This window comes from Echeneis naucrates, chromosome 17, assembly GCF_900963305.1.
Source record: "Echeneis naucrates chromosome 17, fEcheNa1.1, whole genome shotgun sequence".
Lineage (NCBI taxonomy): Eukaryota > Metazoa > Chordata > Actinopteri > Carangiformes > Echeneidae > Echeneis > Echeneis naucrates.
Window position 1 is genome coordinate 12,093,724 of NC_042527.1, and position 19,869 is coordinate 12,113,592.

Below are 19,869 nucleotides of genomic sequence, written 5' to 3' on the forward strand. Positions count from 1 at the left end.
TTATAAAACCAGTTTGTCAAATCCTCAGATAGGCCTATATAAGGATAAGGAGTGAGTGGATTACTCATTTCACACCTCACAAATCTCTACGATGTGCTGAGAGATCTTGGAGAATGAGCACACAAATGGCCCACAATTGCAGAGTAATAGCTAACATGCTGAAAACAGCTGCGGGTGGGTGGTTACTGGGAACCCAGTGTGTATTTGTGTGTGTAAGCTGCAAGAAGAAAATTTCATTTTTAAAGAGTCATTTGCCCAAAGAATATTTATTTAAAAGAAATTTAGAAATCAAGATGAGGTAGACTACCAACAGCCATTCGGCATGTATAAATACAAAAGTTAAAGACAACCTAAACAAATAACTTACACACAGCTAACAATGCATTTGTGGTGGGACATCTACCTTCTACACAGCTTCTTGAATCCAACAAGTAAATATATACATCCATTTACTCCCTTCACTGAAGGCAGGCTCATAACAAGGCCAAAACACTTCCAGATGAAGACCCTAAAGGTCACGGACCTCTGCAAGACAGATTTAATTACATACTATATTTATTAAATACATTTTAGTATAACTGTAGTTCTAGGATTTACTTATTTTTCCAAAGAGCTTCTCAGATGCCTTTCAAGAAGTTTTTTTTTTAAGTTGTCATCTCAGCAGTGTCTTTGTCACAAACCGAGGCCTGTCCCACACTGCGTCCTATCACAAAGCATTCAGTCCCCTCCATGCTGACACCGACTACCAAGGCCTCCACACCGACTTGGACTGGCTGAGGGGGGCCGGGCTCGGCTCCTCCTGGCCCTCAGCCTCCTCTGAGGAGGAGACCTGGCTTTGGTCCGAGTCCGTCTCATCCAGGTCGGAGCAGAGGTCATCGGTGGAGCTGCAGGAGGGGGCCGGGGACACCAGGGCCGGGGACAGCGGCCATGTGCCGGTGCTGTCCCTGTCGTATAAGGGCATGCTCTCCAGGAGGTGGTTCAGCAGCTCCGCGGCCTCTGTGGGGTCGATTCCCGGGCAGCTGGACACAAAGGTGTGCACGTCGTGCATACACTGGATGTAGCCCGCGGCGAACCGCTCGCAGGCCTCCCGGTGGACGGCGTCCACCTCTGCGGACACACACAGCGGACACACCGTTAGCTCCGGTTCACTGCCGGCCCGGAACCGACGGCCGGTTCTGCGCTCTGATTGGCTGAGCCGCGTTCGAAGCTGCACACGCGCACCTGTGGCCCAGCGCAGCTGATTGGCTCATCAAAAATACAAACAATTCTAAACTGTGTTGTTCGGTTCAGGAACTATTTTACCCGGCGTAAGAAACAAGTCACTTTCTGAAGGTACGGGTTGGAACATGTGGTGAAGAGTTCAACTTCTCTTGAACCTCAGCTCAGTGTCGAACTCCCAAACAAAAGCTAGCATGGTGTTTACCTTGAGCCCGGTTTTTCAGGATGCTCTCCACTCGTCTCACTGTCATCTCCAAAACCTCGGCGTTCTCCATCTTTGATTGTAACTGCACCGGGAGACAGACAGAGTAAGCAACAAACGAGAAAAAAATAATGCTAAACTAGCACACCCTAGTCTGGATCACTATTTAGGGATAAAACATCAAACAGCCTAAAAAAATGAATCCACGTTGTCTTACGTCTGTGTCTGCGATGAGGACCCTGAGTTCTTGTAAACTTTCATTGATGCGAGCTCTCCTCTTCTTCTCGACCAGAGGTTTCCTCATCTACCAAAACAGAGAGGACTCAGTCTGCTGCTAACACAGAAGCCTGGACAGAAACCTGTCGGCCGATCGCAGAGGTCCTTACCTTTCTGTCAGACTTGACCTCACTGTAGTTATCACCTCTGTCCATTCCCTTTGTGTCGTTACGGATGGGGGCCATGTTGTTGAAGTGTAACCAACCGGACTGGAGGTCGGTCCGTTGTGATCCTCAGAGCCGTTACAGCTCGTCCATGTGGGGGGTCGGGGAGAGGAGGAAGCGGGGGGGGGGGCAGATGGCCGAGGGAGTCCGGCGGCCAACAAAGCCGGACAGAGACTGTGATCGTTGGTAGTGCAGAGAGGAGGCAAGTGCTTCGTACATATGACGGTTCATTTACATATGAAGGGGGGAACCAGCTTCAAGATCAGGACACATCGGTGTCACACACCCACCGACCAGCAGCGATCCTGATGGGCTGAAGCAGCTAAACATCCAGAGGAGGAGAACCAAAGCGGCAAAAACAAACAAACAAACAAAAACAACAACCCAGTGTATTAGTAACTGCCCTTCAGTGTCCACATCCTTAAGCACTGCCTTTTAAAGAGCACTCACCTCTACGGACCGTGTGTCTGCCGGCTCTCACGTTGCATCATCGTCAGAGAGGCCAATTTCATGCCTGATTGATATCCACTAGTCTATCTGTCAGGTCTAGGAGAGTGGTCTTATTATGTAAATAAAAAAAGGAGCACATGAGGCACCTGTGAAGAGCGTAAAAGCCCAAAGCTCATGGAGTTGAACAAGCAGCCTGACGCTGTGTAGTGGCATCATCCCAGTCTTTGGATGGCTCCGTTTGGGGATCTCCACGGCCTACTTTAGTACATTTTAGATCGTTATAGTTACATTTTGAACATATTTTATGACTTGTGTCTGGCATTAGTCATTTGGAAAACACTCATGACTGCTCGCATATGCTGACAAGGGTTGTGTGTATGTCTGTGTAAATTTGCATACGTTAAGTAATTTGAATTTGTATGGGGAATGGGACTGGTACATGTACTCTGCTTTGCACTGTCGCATTTACTGTTTCATTACACTGCTGATTGGTGTTAGGGGTTGAAGGTGCCTGTAAGATTTTGGCCGGTTTAGTTACAGAAAGAAATGATAATTATGTATAGTCATTTTATCATGACACAATTTATAAAAATGAAATCTATTGTGTAAATTATTTATACCCTAAGACAGCTTTGTATAGCCATAGCTATGTGAAACGTTAAGACTATTTTACGTCAAATTACAGGCTTATTTTACACAAGATAGTCATCTTTCATTGCATTAAACTATACTTTACATGTAGCCTTCAAATGAAGGCGCACGCAGTTTACGGTGCTGTACAAAGTGTATGCATTACACGGCTTAATGATCTCATAAAGAGTGACCTAGTATTAAGTTGTTTTTTTTTTTTTTTTTTGCGATCTACTAACAAACTGAGAGTTTGAAACATCCCTGCATTTCCGGATGATAGTGTTGAGAAAAGGGATGCGGCTTTAAATAAAATACGGAAAGCACTACCATATCTGGCACTAGCCTTCACAATAAGAGCATAGGAAATTCTAATCTCAGCCAAACGGGACAAAAATTTGAAATTTCATGCGCTGGATAGGTTTATAATTGTTTTCATCTTCACCCGTGTGTTGGTGAACCCACGAACCGTGTGTGCTGTGTTAGTGTTACGCTTTTTTAGCCGGACGGAAACTTATTTTGACAGCGGCGAGGCGGCTTTTCCTTGAGACCCACACAGTGCTTGTTCGTCAGAGAAGACGCTCCTCTGAGGTCACTGAGTTTCGGGGGCGACGCTGCTCCTTCGCTATATAATCTCGCCGGCTCAGTGGAAGAAATCAGCTCACTGAATCCTAAACGAGACAAAGCAAATATACACTTCACTATCAGCCATGGTGAAGATCACTTTCCAGCCAGTTTCGGTGCAGAAGCCAGAAAAAGAGAGCGATGGAGACAAGATCATTGTACCCCAGGCTCACGTGAGTTTGCGTTTTGTCTTCCTTTATTTGGTGTGGCGTTTGTCTTGTGTCTTAAACAGCGTAGAAGTCCTTTTGCACAGGCAATAAAGTGTTTATTATCACTTATTATAACTGGAAACATTTGGCCTTTAACTTTGGTAAAACCTTGTTTTATGAACCAAAGCTGTGATCTTTATCCAATAAACGGAATAAATGACACCGCGCCACTCACTGCAGTTTATTGTGCTAGTTTCTGTCTGCTGGGCTGCGACAATATTTGTAAAAGAATTAAAAAAAATCAGATTGTGCAGTTAAATTGTAATATCCGGGGAACAGACCACCCTGGATTAGCCTGATGTTGACATTACGTCACCTTGTTTGGCCACCGGGAGGACACACTGCAAATGGCTGCACGGAGTGTGTCCTCAGCAGAATGTCCCTCCGGATGATCCATAAAGTATTCACAATGAAAAGAAAAACACTCGTACTCTCTCTAAAGAAGCGACACGTGTGGGCATGCCCTGGCCCCTAATCCGCGTTGTTTGCCAAAAAAGAGAAAACGGCACTTGTCAGATACGGTTACTGCGGCAGTCTGTGACGTCATGAGGTGTTATGTCACGTGATTCCTGCAGCTTGTGCCTGTGAGAGTGAGTGGTGATCCAGGATTATTGTGTCGTGTATCAACAAGTGAGGTTTTTTTTTTTTTTTTTTTTTTTTTTTAGCTAAGACGTCTTTTCTTTTTTATTCTTCCTCCAAACTGGTATTTATGAAAAGTCAGAGATCACGATGGGAAAAACTAGAGATACGTTTTTAATACTGTGTGTATATAATATATAATAATGTGTAATATTCATTACTGATGTTTTGAGCTCAATCCCGAAAAAGAGCAATTCCTGGTCCTCACTTTCAGCCTTCAACTTTTAAACATGGGGCCCAATAACAGAATGAGGCTTTCAAATTTGTAGAATGGAAGCACTGAATTTATTGATTTGATTTGGTTTGTATTAGTGAGGCCAGTGAAGTCTTTTCTTGGCCTCTTTTCTGGAGTACCTCCCTTGGGTTATTAGAGGAATAATTGGAGCTCTGGTACATAATGGATGTATGATGAAAGCCTCATCCATTTTCCCCCACACATTTGTTAACTGTGAATGCCAGGTAGTGACGAATCCTCAACATTTTTTTTTCATGTGCTTGTTACGTCAACACAAGTATAAGACATGATGTCAAAGGCTGTGTGAAAACTGGTAATCGGCTGCTGATGATTGGCTGCAACACAAAGCTAGGCGTAAGAGACAATGTGTGTAGATCTATTAATATGCCCGCCTCAGCTGAGGGAGTCCTGCTCCACGTAGTTGTTCTCATTTTGACTCCCACTTAGGGAGCCAGAGAACTAACAGCAAATATGGAGTGTGGAAATAGGCCTCCAAGAATAGACCCAGACAGCCACGTGCCAGCATCCTCGTCAGAGCCAGGCACAATCTGCTCTCCCTGCTTCCACTCTCCATAGCAACAGTAGTAGGGAGAGGCAGCAGATTGACTGAGAGACTGTGGGTGGGCATCTGGCACGTCTCATTCCAGACCATCCTACGTCTACCAGATCTCCTCACTTGACTAATAACTAGGCAACTGCCTTCTTTAGCCAGAATTAACTCAGCTAAGATTTGGACTTTATACAGGACTAACGGCATTGTGAGAGATCATTACGTTGACTGATACTCCATCATAGAACTATCCTTTGGTTTATTTAAAATTGTTTGGACTTGGGAAAATACTGAAAATAAAATTGTACATTTAACAAGATACAATCTAATACATTGGCAACAAAAAAAAAATGTTTGCATCACAGGCTCCCAGAAATCTTAGTTTTCCTTGTTTCCCCCAATCTGTCTTCTCATGAAACAGTTTTCTTTTTTTACAGGGACACCCAGTTCTTCCTGTCAGGGCCAAGAAGCCTTTTCCAACTGGCCTGTGCTGTCTCACCTTCGGCCTGGTGATTTTCATGTCAGGACTAGTGCTGGCCTCTGTTTACATCTATCGGTACTACTTTATACCTCAGGTCAGTTCACTCTGCCTGGCTCTTCTTACTTTACCTACAGTACAGATATGAAAAGCTCTTTGCGCATACTAACTCTCTTCTATTGCCCCATATTAGCAGGTCCCAGAAGACAGTTTGTTCCACTGCCGGGTTGTCTACGAGGACTCTGTCTATGCCCCTCTGAGGGGCCGGCAAGAACTTGAGGAAAATGTTGGCATCTACCTTGAGGACAACTACGAGCAGATCAGCGTGCCTGTGCCACACTTTGGCGGCAGCGACCCTGCTGATATCATCCATGACTTTCAGAGAGTAAGTTAACCGATATGTTTGGTCCCTTCTCGTTACTATTCAACATTTTTCTTGTTAAAGTGGCTTTAACCTTTTTTTTTTTTTTTTTTTAATATGTTCTAGGGCCTTACAGCTTATCACGACATTGCTTTGGACAAATGCTACATCACTGAGCTGAACACAACCCTGGTGATGCCTCCACGTAATCTGTGGGAGCTGCTGGTCAATGTCAAGGTGAGGCCCTCAATCCACCCACTGTTAATGCCACTGTTGAAAATCATTGTTGGATATAGATGGCTGTTTAGGAGCGAAGGACGGTGGGTTCCCATCCTCCTGCCTGCAGTGAGTGATTCATGTGTCTCTTTGCCACAGAGAGGGACGTACCTTCCTCAGACTTACATCATCCAGGAAGAAATGGTGGTGACAGGAAGGGTTAGGAACATGAGGCAGCTGGGCCCCTTTATCCACAGGCTCTGCTTTGGCAAAGAAACCTATCGCCTCAGACGCCGTAACCAGCGCCGACGTAAGTCCACACATTCATTTCCTTGTCTAATCTACTAAGGCAATACCACATGATGAATAATGAGTGACGACTGCTGGGTAACTTCTGCTAATTTATTACCTGTTGTCACACCAACCCTTGTGAGACGTTGAGTCATGTGATGTGCCGGGTCAATCTCTGTGTCAGTGTTCCTTCAATAGATGACGGGAAATCACACTCTCAGCTGTTTCAGTGAGTGAGACTGAATGTACATGCAGAGAACAAATCCCAGAACCAAGTAGGGCCTTCCTACTGAATTTATCAGACATTGTCTCTGCAGTGTAAAATCCTCCTGCAACAGACTGGCAGCTTGATTATCATGTCAGCACACACAGTGTGTGTTTGCATGCACGCGCATGTGTGGGCACAGCTAGGGAACTTCCTGCTGTGTGAGTCACTTGTGGTGCAGTGGACACATCCACACATTGTGGAGGTGGGAGTGATGCACATGAGTGATATCTCTTTCGTTGCTGCCTTTGATTGGCACAAGAGCATCAGAAACAATGTGACAAACTTCCCCTGGGTACATATATGGACGTGATTTGAGGAAACCGCTTGTGCTGATTTTAAAAATGAAAATGTTGGCACAGCAGTAGCTGTAGAGGAAACACAGTAACTGCAGACGCTGACTTTTGAGTATTGAACAGATGACTAAACTGTCTCATCTCTTTCAGGTATTCAAAGGCGTGAGATAAAGAAATGTCACAGCATTCGTCATTTTGAGAACACATTTGTGGTCGAGACTGTCATCTGTGATAGAGTCTAAATCTGAGGCGGAAATCTCAGCCATCCAACACTTAAGCCAATCTCAAACCATACCTCTTGAATTATTTAGGCTTTTAACTGCACTTTAAGAGCAACAGTTTAAGTTTCAATTTCAATGTTGTTATTTTGTCTGAAGTTGGAATACTCTTATTGTACAATGTTGATATGTTTTTTATTCAGTCTTTATATTTGGAAGATGTTATAAATGTGTTTGGATATATCTGTAGCTTGTCATGTTGTGCAAAATAAGTTAATGTGTGTCGGTTTGTCATTTTCATCAGAGGACTTGATTATTTTTACTTTGACTTGTCCTTATTGTTATTTAGTAACCCAGTGCACTGTAGGTGATGGCAACTTGGAAATTGCTTGCTGTGCACTCATGTGAATGTTTGTTCCTTGATTTTATGATTTTATTTTTCCTTTGAATGCCAGGAAATGGCAAAACATACCTCATGTAGTTTAGACATTTATTTTCTTTTTATCATTAATGAATGGTGTATATAACTGATTGTTCCGAAGCAATATTTACTGTACATTGATTTTCTTTTGGATTTCATATTGTTACAGTCATAGATTTTTATCACAAATCGATTAACTCTGTTTGAATGTTTGTTTCATTATTGTTTGTCTCTATATTTCATAGTTTCCTACTCCTTGGATATAAATGGCTTTAGACTGTAATTAGTAGCAGTGCTTTAGAGGGAAAAAAGGAACCAAAGTCTACAGTAAGCGATGCTATGCTTAATGTTAAGGATATATGGAAGATTTAGAAAGAATGCTTTATAGTTTAGATCACATACTGTAGATAATAGCAAAGGCTAAAACTCTCTTCCTCCTTTTCACTTGGATTTGCCTCTTGTCTTCAGCTCTTGCCAGTTCCCAATTCTTCCTCTTCTGTTGCCATTATTATCTCTATAATGTTGATTTGTCCCAGTTTTGGGGTGTCTTTCTAATGTGCATCCTGGAGCAATCAGTCTCTGTTGAGAGAGACCTGTGACACATGCTCATATTTCATTGTTGTAGACACCTGATTTTGCTGTACAGTCAAATTTTCTTGCAATATCCTGCTGCTTTAAAAATAAATGATCCAACTTTATTTTGGTCTTTTGGTTGTTAAATGGTAACGGACTCAGCACAACATACACATTGTAAATTGACAAATGACGGGTTTTAATAACCAGAGGCTGTGCCAACAATACTCCAACATAAACACTGCAATAAGGGAGCACATTGTGAGAAAGAGAAACAAAGAGTTCATTTTTCCTTTGTGAACTTCCTCACAGCATGTATAGACACAATCTAAGTGGAACACAAAGTTCTAATTAGTTCTGTTTCAAAAGTGTACTACATACGTTTTCATGTTGCTTCATCAGTCACAGTAACAGCAGATAAATCTTGTGGTTAGCTATGTTTCGTCTCTAAATGGCAGACATGGTTTCAAAGCTAATGCCATCCAAAAATAAAAGCAGAGCGTGGAAACCATTATTTGTGTGATATTTTTCCACATTAATCTGAGTTAATGTGTTATGCCTGTAGGTTGCACTGAAAAGAGCGATGGCAGAAAATAAATATGAGCATATATTTTCAGAAGAGGAATTTTATAGATATAAAATCAAAGGTTATTGCATGAAAATGCAAACAAAATATAAATTACACTGCTACATTTCTGTCATGGGATTTGTTCTGACAAATACTGAATTTATCTACAGAACAAGACAGACAACACGATGGAGCTAGATAAATACCAAAGACACTCAAAATATGGCTTTTGCAAAATATTAAAGCATTTCAACAAATAATAACTCAACACAATATATTCTGTTTTTAGCTTTACACAGATTATTAACGCCATTAATATACACTATAGCTCCAAACTGACCGTATACCATTTTAATATTACCACAAAGTTACTAAATAAGGTCTGCTTAGTTCACGTCAACTATCCAATTGTGGTTTAGCTCTGTCTGCTGTCATGTTATTCACAATTACAGCCCCCTGTAAACATTCTATCATCAATATTGTCTGATCCATAATTTTGTAACTAACAGTGAACCTTTTTTTAAATTAATTTTTATTGACAGAATATTTTTTTCCCTTTTGCTTTCCGTGTGAAACATTAAATCACTGTGTAAGTGTAGTTTCTTTACTTAATGTGATTTCTGAAACAAAAGTGTGTGTAAACTTAGAAATTCGTGACACTATTGCACATCTATGAAGCTGCATTGCCATTAATATTATTATTCCAATAGCATGTATGAAAATGATCTTAATATATTTAATGATTTGAAATGAATGAATGATGAAATAACTTTCTTTACTACACTGTGATGCCTCACACGGTAGCTAAACAACAGGACGACATTTTTTAGCAACAAAACAGTCTTTCAGTTTCAATACATAAAACTGGTGATTTTCTCTCCATCCACTAGGTTCATCGTTCATGTGAGGATTGTTTATTATTTCTTACTGTTTGCATTAGTAAATTTAGGGATACAAAATCTAGACGAATAGTAATTGTACTTTACTATCTTGTAGTACTAATTTCTATGTGTTGATTTACATGATGGATTCATAGATATTATTACTCGCCACATTAAATTCTAAAACAATATACTTGTCATTAGGATAGCAATCATAAATTATTAGCAAGTAATAGTAATGAATTAAATTAATGTGTTTCAGCACAACTAAAAGGTTCTCATGTCAGTGCCATTCAGAGATCAATATTTATAAATTAACTATACAATTCATTTTTGAATGACTATATAAGCAAATGAAATTGAATATGTTGCTTTAGTTGAAAGTCCATAATATTTCAAGTCAGCTTTTAACACATATCTTCAATTTATATAAGAGATGCTAAAACTATAAATACAGCCCATGATTGTTGTCATATCATGTGCCTCATGAGACATTGTCATACTTTTCTAATGTAATCCATCAACCCAAATTCATACTAAAAATATATCAGTCCTGATCTTAAATGGCTGATATTCCCGTGTCTCAAAAAATTTACACCAATGCTTCATAACAGCCTCATGACTGATTGACCGACAGTGATTGCCCATTGTAGAAGTGTACCGTGTGGCAGGTGGTTGGTGAATTCTCCTTTTGTTGCCATACTGTGGGTTTCAGGCCCACATGGGGCCGACTGGCTTCCTGTTCCAAACCAAAGCATATATCAGACTGTCTGCTTTTTTCCTGTGCAGCATTTCCGTTTAAAGCCCAAAGGTGCTCTGACCAGCTTTCTTGCCACTCATCTCCCTTAGTGTGTGCCACACTAGCTTCTGGAAGCAATAATGGCTCTTCTTAAATAGCCTTGCAGGTGTAAAATTAAAAAAGCCAAATCTTGTATTTGTTACCAGCACTTTTAGGAGAACACGCTATATTTCAGTTTGAAATTGTCTTTATGTCATGGTCAGACCTCGGATGTGCTGAAAGTGTTTCTTCTTTGGCTCACCGTTAGCCTGATGTTGTCTTTGGGGTTCCTCACTTCTTTAGCAATGAAGTAGTAGCATGCAGCGTCCAGACAGCAGGTGATGTTGGACAGACACATGGCTATCTGTATGAACAGGCTGACGCTGGTTTTACTGGCGCACTCCTTAATCACATTTTGGTGCACCTGGAATTATGCAAAATATTATCAGGATATGTTTGACAATAAGGCCAGAGGTGACACAGCGCGATGAAAAACTAAAAAAATAAAAAATAAGAACATGAGTCATTTGACCAATGGGTCTGCAAAGATAAAAGACTAATTTGTAGGTGCTTTGGCATTTCCCTAACAAACCAAAATGCTTCATATCCTGAGAGATCTTACCAAGCGCTTACTGTCCCATCACATATATCTGTTGCTGTAAAAGTTGAGATGCGTGTTTGATTCAGTATAGAAAACAAAGTTGGAGGAAATTCCATCATTTATGATCAGTCCAGAACAATTACTACATGGACCTTTGTGTGAGATTATTTTGCTACTTTATTTATTTTAGTGGCCTACTCTGATTCTTCATTCTCACTTTCGAAATAAATTGACTTGAAGCTTCCAGTTTCCTTACCAGGAACTGCAAGAAGATACCAAGATGACTCAGAGTGAAAGGCACCAGGAAGGCACTCAAACAGCTGTAGATGATCTTCACACATGCTCGGCTCTTGGGGCTATGCTGGCCAGACTGCTGAAGGGCCAAGATGGTCTGGACCGAACAGTAGATCACCACCAGGGCAGGCAACAGAAACCCAAACAGCTGCAGGCAGATGATGAGCGGAGGGCTCCAGCCATTGTCTGAAAACTTGTGGAAACAGCGGAAGTCACCTTTCCCACCGGTGTCCCTGACACGGTGGATGGTCGGAGAGATTACTGCCAGCACCAGCAGCCACACCAAAACGCAGATCACCAGAGCGGCTTTGGGTGAACGCAGCTGCTTGGCTCTGAACGGAAAACAGATCGCCACCCATCGGTCCACAGCTATGCACATGATGGTATAGATGCTGCCGTATATGCCAACAAAATAGAAATTTTCCAAGGCAGAGCACAGAGACTGAAGGGCAATGATCCACTTGTGTTTAGTTGCATGCATTTTGAAAGGAAGAGGGATGAGGAGCAGCAGATCCATTAGAGTCAAGCTGGTCATGTAGATAGTTGACTCGGTCCATTTTCGCAGCAAGACGCAGAACACAAAGAGCGCTGCAACATTCAGGACCAGACCAATCACAAATATCGGCACATAGATGTACAACTGCAAATTCACCATCAAGTCATCCACCTCTTCGAATGAACAGTTGTCTGTCATGTTGGCACTGCAAGAAAAAAAAGAAAGAAAAAAAAAGGTTTGATTTGATTTGAACGGGATTTCACAGCCGCATTTAAATACAAAAGCTACCTGAGAGATGAAGCTTGATTTCCTTTCGCCATACTTTGTTCTCACACAGGAATGAACGTGTCTGCGTGCCAAGCCTCCTGAAACCTTTTCAGTTGTGTGGGCACAAGCACTTTCAGCTTTGTTTTCTGCGTTTGATGCACTGGCCAAAGATACAACAACAACCTAACATAAATGAGTTATATCATGCAAATCACACGCTCTTTATGCATTGATACTGTAAACCGTGCATAGGCAAAAGTAAATTGGTAAACAGTTTGGACATTTGGGGCTAATTGAATTTGACAGGACTAATTCAATTTAATTGTAATAACTGTCATCTATCTTACCTAATTAATTAGGATACATACAATTTTTACATTATGCTGTTGAATACAGAGATAAATTGCATCAATAGGTAATTGGAATTTAAGTGTGCTCATGAAATAGCTACATTCACATTTACTTTCCTAATTAACATTTAAACACAATACTGCAAAAGTATTCGATGTTAGACATCTTGTACAGCACAGAATGTGAAATATTGTGTCTTTACCTCCAGGATTCAGTCTCTCCTCTGAGCGTTAGTCTGTGACACTGTCAGTGCCAGACGCACTTCTGCTTTCTCTACCTTTGGTGTTTCATCACCACTTCCTGAGTAATGCCACCCATCATGCACATATACATGTGCATTACAAATCATTAAAAGCAACTCATCCAGACATGCTTTTAACTCCTCCGTGCATGTAAAGATATTCACACGGGTAACTTTTCCTGGTATTTTTAAACATTGGAAAAAATTGCTAAGGATTTGCGGGTCAAAGTGATGTCATCACCCTAACCCTAACCCTAACCCTAACCGCCACTGCAAACAGTGGAAGTTTAGCAGGCCCAATGTTCAGCATGCGGATCATCTTAACTTAGTCTTCTAGAAACTAAGACGCTGATTTGAATGCTTTGCATGTATTTTGTCACAAGCCAAACTATGATAGCCCTAACCCTTTGTTCTGTGACATAAATGCAGTTTTTTCTAAAACCACAGTCAACCATCATCTCGTGGCCGACCAAGCTGGTAAACTGGCCAGCTGGCCAAGTTACTAACATAGTGCTAACACAGTAAAACTTTGCTGACAGACTACAAAGACACAAGCAATAATATCCAAAACCACAGCTCAATGATCAGCAGTATTTCTGCAAAACTAAGATTCTGTTTCTTCTGATTGGAACAAAAAGTGACTAATTGCACCTCATGAACTGAAGTGTTCATCTCAAACACTGTGAAAACCAAACCAGTGTGATTCCTGCTTCTAATCTGGTGATATCTGTGAGGCAGCAATATGTTTGAGGGCTTCCTGGGTAATGCACCGTGAGAAGATAGTGACTGCTTATCTGAAAACACCTGCTCATAAATATGTTTGAGGAGAGCCTTTTGAATTTTCCGGCATCCGTCATTAAACTCGAAAAGGGTCGAAGATTATTGTACAATAGTCAGACTTTACTTTCATTTCCACAAAGACTATTGCAACTGCCACCTACTGTTGTGAATGTGAATGTGGTGTTGTTAATGGAGAAGCTCAAATCTCTTCTCATTAAAATGATATTTTCCTTCAAAAGACAAACTGGGGGAATGTTTAAACTGTTTGTATGTATTATGAAATCATGTCTTGATTAATTTATAGCCATTTCATTTTTATTGGGACTGACATTATTAGTTAAAACAGCATATGTAATATGCAGGTATGTATTATTTTGTCTCTTTTGAATCAGAGCTCCTTTGTTAAAAATGCACAGCAGTCACAGACATATGGCACGTGATTTGTTGGATTTATTTATTCAATTCAAATCTAAAAAAACAAATGAAAAAACATTGGGCAGTGATGTTTATCAATGCAACATTCAGCAATATGGCTGTGGAACTAAAATAGGAAAAAGACCAAATCATTTTACTAAAATTAATTTCACCCTCCAAATAAAACAAACTGGAGTGCACAACACACATTCTTCCGCGCTCTAACTTCATATTTGCTCTGCAGGTAGAACAAACAACCCAAGTACCCTGTTTACATCCATGAAGGAGTCTTTTAAAAATGTTATTTTTCTTATTTTGACTCTACAAATGTTTGGAAATGGTGCAGTACAAACTTTTATACCAGTGACATAAGGGGATATTTTAAAAATTATTTTGGTGTGAGGTCTGATCATTGTGAAAGACTAATAAAACAGACATGCAGAAGCACACACAGACACGCAGGATGTTTCACCTCACCCATTCAAGACAAGAACACAAACAGCCCACAAACATAAAAAAAAAACCTTTAGAACATGCATGCAAGATCATGGAGGCAAAAAACAACAAGAAAGAAATGAAAAAGCTGAACAAAAAAAAAAAAAAATTATGTTGACTATGATTTCCACTGGAAGAGCCAGCCAGTTTCTAACATTACGCCTTCAAGAATGAGCGGACATGTCAACAGACAGTTAGAGTTTGTCTACATGAATAAATCAGAGTCGTCAGTCGAGGGACCTGCCACAGTTTTCAGCATCTACAGCGAAGCGAAAGACAAAACTCGATGTCGAAAGAAAGATGTGGAGAGAGTTAGGAGTTAAAAATGAACAGGAAGGACAAATGCAAACACTCGTGCCACACAAACGCATACACACAAACACAAGGTGAAATGCATTCACTCTAGGATGCGGTGAACTTTCTGAGTGTGATGACGATGAGGGCGAGGAGGACAGACGCGCCCAGGAAGACTGCTATAACGATGGCTGTGATGGCCCCGGGCCCCAGCACCCCTGCACACACACACACACACACACACACACACACACACACACACGCACACTTAAATAGTTTGAACATATATATGAACACTATATGCTTGTATTGAGTCAAACTTACCTTCCTCCTCATCCATGGCCAGAGAGTGTGTGGTGTCTTCGTAGTCGCTGGTGAAGGACTGCTCTGTCATGTCCTGGAAAGGGTCTTTGGTGGTGACATCACTGGGTGGTTCCCCAGACATGGTGTCCTGGTTGTCCCTGGTTGTCGGGTCTGCAACTGTCTCTACAGAGCAAAAAAAAAAAAAAAAACCCAACAACAACAACTTGTGCTTCAGTTCAACACAAAAATCGCTTCATGTTTGTTGACTAGTGTTTCCTTTAGGCAGCACTTTCACTGACAAGGCACACAACCTTGCTAATGACTCTGTTTAAACTGTGTGGACACTGAGGTCTTGGCCATAGCTGCCTACATGGCTCCGTCTGTAGTGGCTCCAACAGCCTCTCTCTGTCTCACTGTTAACGGCTCCGACCGGAGTATAAGGATCTCTTTGTAACGGATGAACGTTTTGTCAGTTTGAGCTATGAGCAGCTACTCAGCGTGTTTCTCTTTTTCACAAGGTCTCAGCCAAACTCTACTACAAAAAAAAAACAAAAAAAAACCCCTCCTGCAGCCAAGCTCTGTTTGAGTATTTGGATGCAGTGGGAGATATATTCGGCTTTAGTCCTGACTCTTTGGGCGCAGCTCTCTGCTCCCTTGTCTCCAGCCAATCAATCGTCTGTTCTGTCTTCTTCCCAAATTGTCCTCTGACATTCTTCCCATCCACCCTGAGACTTTTCACACGTCTCCAGCAGCCAAAGAAACAGTCTCTCTCTCTCTCAGAGCCCAGATTCTGTCGTCTTTAACCTCTGCTAGTGTTCAAATGAAATGCTTTTGCATTGGTGGTTGGCGACGTTTCTCTGCTGCACGGCTTTTCATTTGAAATAGAGACGAAGAGGAGAAAATCTCTCCACTCAAAGCCAGGCCATTCACACACTGATTCACCAATCCGATCCTCACCTGTGTGCATACCAACAAAACCCTAATCCAAACAGGTTCACGCTCATTTTATTTAATTTTATCTGCCATTAGCGAAGAATCTTAACTTTACTTCTTGTAAATGACAAAGGGAAAAAAAAACATGACAAGATTACTATTGACTCAGTCTATTTAATCTCAAATCTTTAATCTCAATATTTTGATCACTGCTATGTTGACTGTTCAGCCTTGCGCAGCTTCCTGCGGCTTGCTGAAGGTTCGGAGGCCCGGGCCTCCAGCCAGCTCAACCATCAATGAGTCGTTCAGCCGAGGGCACAAAAGGCAGCCTGTGCGGTCACTCGGGGCAGCGGGCTGCAACCAGAAAACAACCAGCCAGGCCCAAACCAGGCGCTGACTGGGCCCTGCATGTCAAACAAACTTGTTTATTAAACAGTCCCTGTGTGTAAAAGGCCGTGCCTTCAGGACGGTTTGATTTAATAAGACGACAAAAAATAAAAACACCATGTTTTCCGTTGGCTTGTAATTTCAGTTAAATATTTTTAATATGACTGAAGCCCCTAGACGAAACATTATTCTTATCCAGTGTGTCAGTGTTTCCAATCCTCCTTTCAAATGATGCCCCTGTCAGATGGGTTCAAGTCCCCTCCTCCACCAGCACCACCCGTCAGGTACCCAACGTGGCCTTATGAACGGATCTAACCCAAGTTCCATTCCCCAGCATTCGTTCTTATAAAAGGTATTTATTGTTACAGTCATTTCTAACACAATTTAAATCAGGACAGTCTAACTTTAAACTGCTCTTTAATGTACTTTAATCTCAACTGTTCATTCACCAGTTTTACCCAGAATGTTTAGCCAAACATTTCAGCTAATTATCTACATTTTAAAATACAATTGCCAACTACTTTTCCATCAATAAGCTGAAAACTTCTAATTTATTTGTATGTACCGCAGCATGGGTACAACTCATTGATCATCTTTGTGATAACTGCTCTTTTTGCTTTCTTTCCTGAAACAAACAGACAAACGCAAGCGTCAAGAATCTAATCAAGGTAAAGGCTCATTAAAAGATGGCAGGAACAAAACAAAAGAGGCCATTTATTTGTGCGCTCTTGCCCGAGGAGGTCAGGATTTCACACCAGCTGGAGAGATGACCCAGAATGCAGACGGGCGTGTGTGAAAACAACCGGGCCAGGCCTAGAAACTGCGAATGATGCAGCCCATGCATGACACTGGTGGTGTTGTGTGTCCTTGCCTAACCCTCTGTAACCTCCACAGATAGGGGATGACAAATGACCAATGATTTTTGGACCCATCCGCCACAAAAAAAGAGAGAGTAGGATCAGAGTTTAAGATACTAGAATTGGTCTGAAGGCTTTACAAAGCTGACACTGTTGGTTCACACATTCATAATCTGGAAGTTTAAAGAGTCTGAGTAACTATCATTCTTTTATTTAGCATATTGTTCTTATGTTCCCATGGTGAGTCTACCAATAGGGCTACATGTCACATGGGTTGGTTTTGTGGTAAAAGTTGATGACACTCTCTGACCGCTGTGGAGACGTCAAATGCATGTGATAGGGGGAGCAACAGCAGAAAAGGAGGAGGAGCATATTCATCCAGACCAACATTATTCTTTGTGTTTGTTGAACGAGAACAGTATGGAAGCTTTTCCAGATTTATGTTTCTTATATGTTAAAACTGCATCCAAGTAGTTCAACATGTTGTGAGGCAATAAAAATGTTTCCACCATAAGGTTGTACAGCAAAAATGCTTTCAGAAAGCGTTGGAAACACTTTTTCCCTCCAACAGTAGATGTTTTGTGTGTCAAGTTGTTTTTTTGTGGGTTTCACAGGATCGGATTGTTGCCATTTACCATCTCGTCCTCTGCTCTGACCTCTGGGCCTGAGAGCTGCTCTGCTGAGACCAGAGGCATTTTTCTACATTGTTGTTACGTGTGTGAGAAAATGAGGAAGAATGAAACACAGACAGTAAGTGAAAGTAAAAAGTAATTTTAAAAGAGATTTGCGTGTGAGATAATCACACAGATCTAGAGAAGCAGTCATTCTTGAGGGAAAGTTTCAACATTATTTAAAAAAAAAAAAAAAAAAAAAAAAAAAGCACTTCATCTGTGTGCGCTTGTTCAGGTTACCTCCAAAAACTAGTCACATGTTAAAATAAAAGCAGCACCTGTGGGTGTTTCCCAGCCCAGAACCCAAACCAATACTACACACTCACTTTAGCTTGGCTCGCGTCTGACGGCAGCTGGTTTTCAGTTTCACGCAAACATCAGACATCATGAAAGTAAGTGAGTCATCCTGTTTGTCAAAGAGCAGCTTTCACAGCTTCAACAACTGCATCATTTACATCAGGCTGCAGACTTACACACTCAAGCCTGGGAATGTGTGTGTGTCTGTCTGTGTCGGGGAGAGAAAATGATTCATACACACACAGAGACACCCACACTTTCATTGGATGCCCACACAGATAAACAGCATTAGCCTGATTATCAGCACCTTCAAGCAAATAGGAAATAAAAACTTAAGAGACATTTAGAATAGAAAATGTTAAAGGGCCACCTTCTGAAATGCTCCTTAGATTTAAGGGTGCAGAAATCAGGAATCATTTCAATATTTTTTTTTTCCCCCACAAGAAGATGCAATCTACAATCTGCTGTCTCTTGTCTGGCAAAAAGGATTTTTTCAGTTACAGTTAAAGCTAGTTTAAGATGTGACCCCCAGATCTTTAGTATAATTCACTGTGGTCTTTATACTGTCCTACAATTCTACAGACAGGCAAGGTTGCGCATCTGCACAAACGAATAAATGTCAGTGTAGAGAGTTTACCTGTGTGCACAAAGCCCACCAAGAGGCCGAAGAGCACCAGCGGGAACGCTCGGCAGATGTGAATCATGGTGGCTGCTGGGGATGACTGTCCGTCGAGAGTGAGGTGTCTTCAAGCGAGTAGCGCGAGACAAGTACAGGGGAGAGCAGGATGGGGGGAAAGGTAGGCAGCTGAGGGGAGGGGTGGGACTAGGTGTGCACAGGCTCGCTGGGACAGTGTGGACTTTGTGAGGACATCATGGCAGGGCCCACCCACTCCAAACCCTCTCGGCCACATAGGTGGGTGAGAGGGGTGAACATTCAGAGGCTGCTGACCTTGGCCAAGTTGCATCATGAAGTCCTCAGCTGGATATTTGGCGCCTTTATTCGTGGAGGGAATATCTGACAGCAATCCTTGGTGGAAGAATTAAGAATAATTTTTTGCAAATATTTGCATCAGAAAACAGCAGCGATAGATTGAAGAGGGGGGAGAAAAAAAAAAACATGGTAGAAATCAAAGCAGTACAAGCTGAGCTAGAAGACTTTGGTCTCCAGCAGAGGGCAGGTTTCCACTAATGCAACGAGCCTGACAGACACTGAACTGCCAGGATTTCCTTCATTCATCCAGTGTTCAGATTGTGCTGATCGCAGCCTTCTCATTGTGAGGGTTGTTTTTCTTTCTGCTTTGGCAAAGTAGAGTTTTCAGCAGTAAATTCTCCATTTTAAAGTTATTTCTTTAAACATATGCTGACTTTATGGTCAGTGTGCGTGCTTAGAAATATGAAGCTGCTTTACATGACAGGGAATAAGTGGATTTCAATTCCTCTTTGATGATTTTCATGCCATGACTAATGCACAATGGCAGATATTGGTCAAAAGGTTTAGGTATTAGTTCCTGAAAATCCACCGGTCAGTTTGTTCAGAGATGATTTAAGTGCTAAGTTTAAAACAGGAATCCAAAAATGTGTTTTGTCTGCAAACTACAAAAACTGACTTTATCTGGAAAACTTCAAGCAGCATTTTTTATTTTGAAAC

The 19,869-nt window shown here is 41.5% G+C and overlaps 4 protein-coding genes across 8 annotated transcripts; 1 reads left to right on the forward strand and 3 right to left on the reverse strand.

Annotated features, from left to right (window-relative positions):
- Positions 1 to 636: 636 nt before the first annotated feature.
- On the reverse strand, positions 637 to 1,952 carry hes6 (hes family bHLH transcription factor 6). The gene is made up of 4 exons (XM_029525633.1): positions 1,807 to 1,952; positions 1,638 to 1,724; positions 1,424 to 1,505; positions 637 to 1,107 (listed from the first exon to the last, which is right to left on the reverse strand). The coding sequence occupies exons 1-4, from the start codon at positions 1,879 to 1,881 to the stop codon at positions 743 to 745; spliced, it is 609 nt and encodes a 202-aa protein (XP_029381493.1). The 5' UTR covers positions 1,882 to 1,952; the 3' UTR covers positions 637 to 742.
- Positions 1,953 to 3,522: 1,570 nt separating this feature from the next.
- itm2cb (integral membrane protein 2Cb) lies at positions 3,523 to 8,456 on the forward strand. Of its 4 annotated transcripts, none has more exons than XM_029525631.1 (6): positions 3,523 to 3,744; positions 5,642 to 5,769; positions 5,869 to 6,057; positions 6,160 to 6,270; positions 6,409 to 6,559; positions 7,252 to 8,456. In XM_029525631.1, the coding sequence occupies exons 1-6, from the start codon at positions 3,648 to 3,650 to the stop codon at positions 7,341 to 7,343; spliced, it is 768 nt and encodes a 255-aa protein (XP_029381491.1). In that variant the 5' UTR covers positions 3,523 to 3,647; the 3' UTR covers positions 7,344 to 8,456. The 4 variants fall into 4 exon arrangements, with proteins under 4 accessions (XP_029381491.1, XP_029381492.1, XP_029381490.1 ...); XM_029525632.1 differs by having other exon boundaries at positions 3,523 to 3,719; positions 5,632 to 5,769; XM_029525630.1 differs by having other exon boundaries at positions 3,523 to 3,734; positions 5,632 to 5,769; positions 7,252 to 8,455.
- On the reverse strand, positions 8,436 to 12,839 carry LOC115058299 (G-protein coupled receptor 55). 2 transcript variants are annotated; one of them, XM_029525627.1, is made up of 5 exons: positions 12,752 to 12,839; positions 12,220 to 12,358; positions 11,398 to 12,136; positions 10,803 to 10,964; positions 8,436 to 10,501 (listed from the first exon to the last, which is right to left on the reverse strand). In XM_029525627.1, exons 2-5 carry the CDS (start codon positions 12,249 to 12,251, stop codon positions 10,379 to 10,381), a joined length of 1,056 nt encoding a protein of 351 aa, XP_029381487.1. In that variant the 5' UTR covers positions 12,252 to 12,358; positions 12,752 to 12,839; the 3' UTR covers positions 8,436 to 10,378. The 2 variants fall into 2 exon arrangements, with proteins under 2 accessions (XP_029381487.1, XP_029381488.1); XM_029525628.1 differs by having other exon boundaries at positions 8,436 to 10,964.
- Positions 12,840 to 14,010: 1,171 nt separating this feature from the next.
- Positions 14,011 to 19,185, reverse strand: snorc (secondary ossification center associated regulator of chondrocyte maturation). The gene is made up of 3 exons (XM_029525638.1): positions 18,859 to 19,185; positions 15,098 to 15,259; positions 14,011 to 14,991 (listed from the first exon to the last, which is right to left on the reverse strand). The coding sequence occupies exons 1-3, from the start codon at positions 18,923 to 18,925 to the stop codon at positions 14,882 to 14,884; spliced, it is 339 nt and encodes a 112-aa protein (XP_029381498.1). The 5' UTR covers positions 18,926 to 19,185; the 3' UTR covers positions 14,011 to 14,881.
- Between the last annotated feature and the right edge of the window lie 684 nt (positions 19,186 to 19,869).

Bases quoted from the DNA above. Each gene is read 5' to 3' on its own strand.
- snorc (XM_029525638.1), bottom strand. From the start codon at position 18,925: ATGATTCACATCTGCCGAGCGTTCCCGCTGGTGCTCTTCGGCCTCTTG. The intron at 15,260-18,858 runs GTAAACTCTCTA...TTTGCTCTGTAG, and splicing joins GGTGGGCTTTGTGCACACAG to AGACAGTTGCAGACCCGACA. The intron at 14,992-15,097 runs GTAAGTTTGACT...GTGTGTGTGCAG, and splicing joins GGCCATGGATGAGGAGGAAG to GGGTGCTGGGGCCCGGGGCC.
- itm2cb (XM_029525629.1), top strand. From the start codon at position 3,648: ATGGTGAAGATCACTTTCCAGCCAGTTTCGGTGCAGAAGCCAGAAAAA. The intron at 6,271-6,408 runs GTGAGGCCCTCA...TCTTTGCCACAG, and splicing joins AGCTGCTGGTCAATGTCAAG to AGAGGGACGTACCTTCCTCA. The intron at 6,560-7,251 runs GTAAGTCCACAC...CATCTCTTTCAG, and splicing joins ACGCCGTAACCAGCGCCGAC to GTATTCAAAGGCGTGAGATA.
- hes6 (XM_029525633.1), bottom strand. From the start codon at position 1,881: ATGGCCCCCATCCGTAACGACACAAAGGGAATGGACAGAGGTGATAAC. The intron at 1,725-1,806 runs GTAAGGACCTCT...CTGTTTTGGTAG, and splicing joins AGGTCAAGTCTGACAGAAAG to ATGAGGAAACCTCTGGTCGA. The intron at 1,506-1,637 runs GTAAGACAACGT...CTCCCGGTGCAG, and splicing joins TCCTCATCGCAGACACAGAC to TTACAATCAAAGATGGAGAA.
- LOC115058299 (XM_029525627.1), bottom strand. From the start codon at position 12,251: ATGGCGAAAGGAAATCAAGCTTCATCTCTCAG. The intron at 10,965-11,397 runs GTAAGGAAACTG...GCATAATTCCAG, and splicing joins GTATCTTCTTGCAGTTCCTG to GTGCACCAAAATGTGATTAA. The intron at 10,502-10,802 runs GTGAGCCAAAGA...GGTTTGGAACAG, and splicing joins AAGACAACATCAGGCTAACG to GAAGCCAGTCGGCCCCATGT.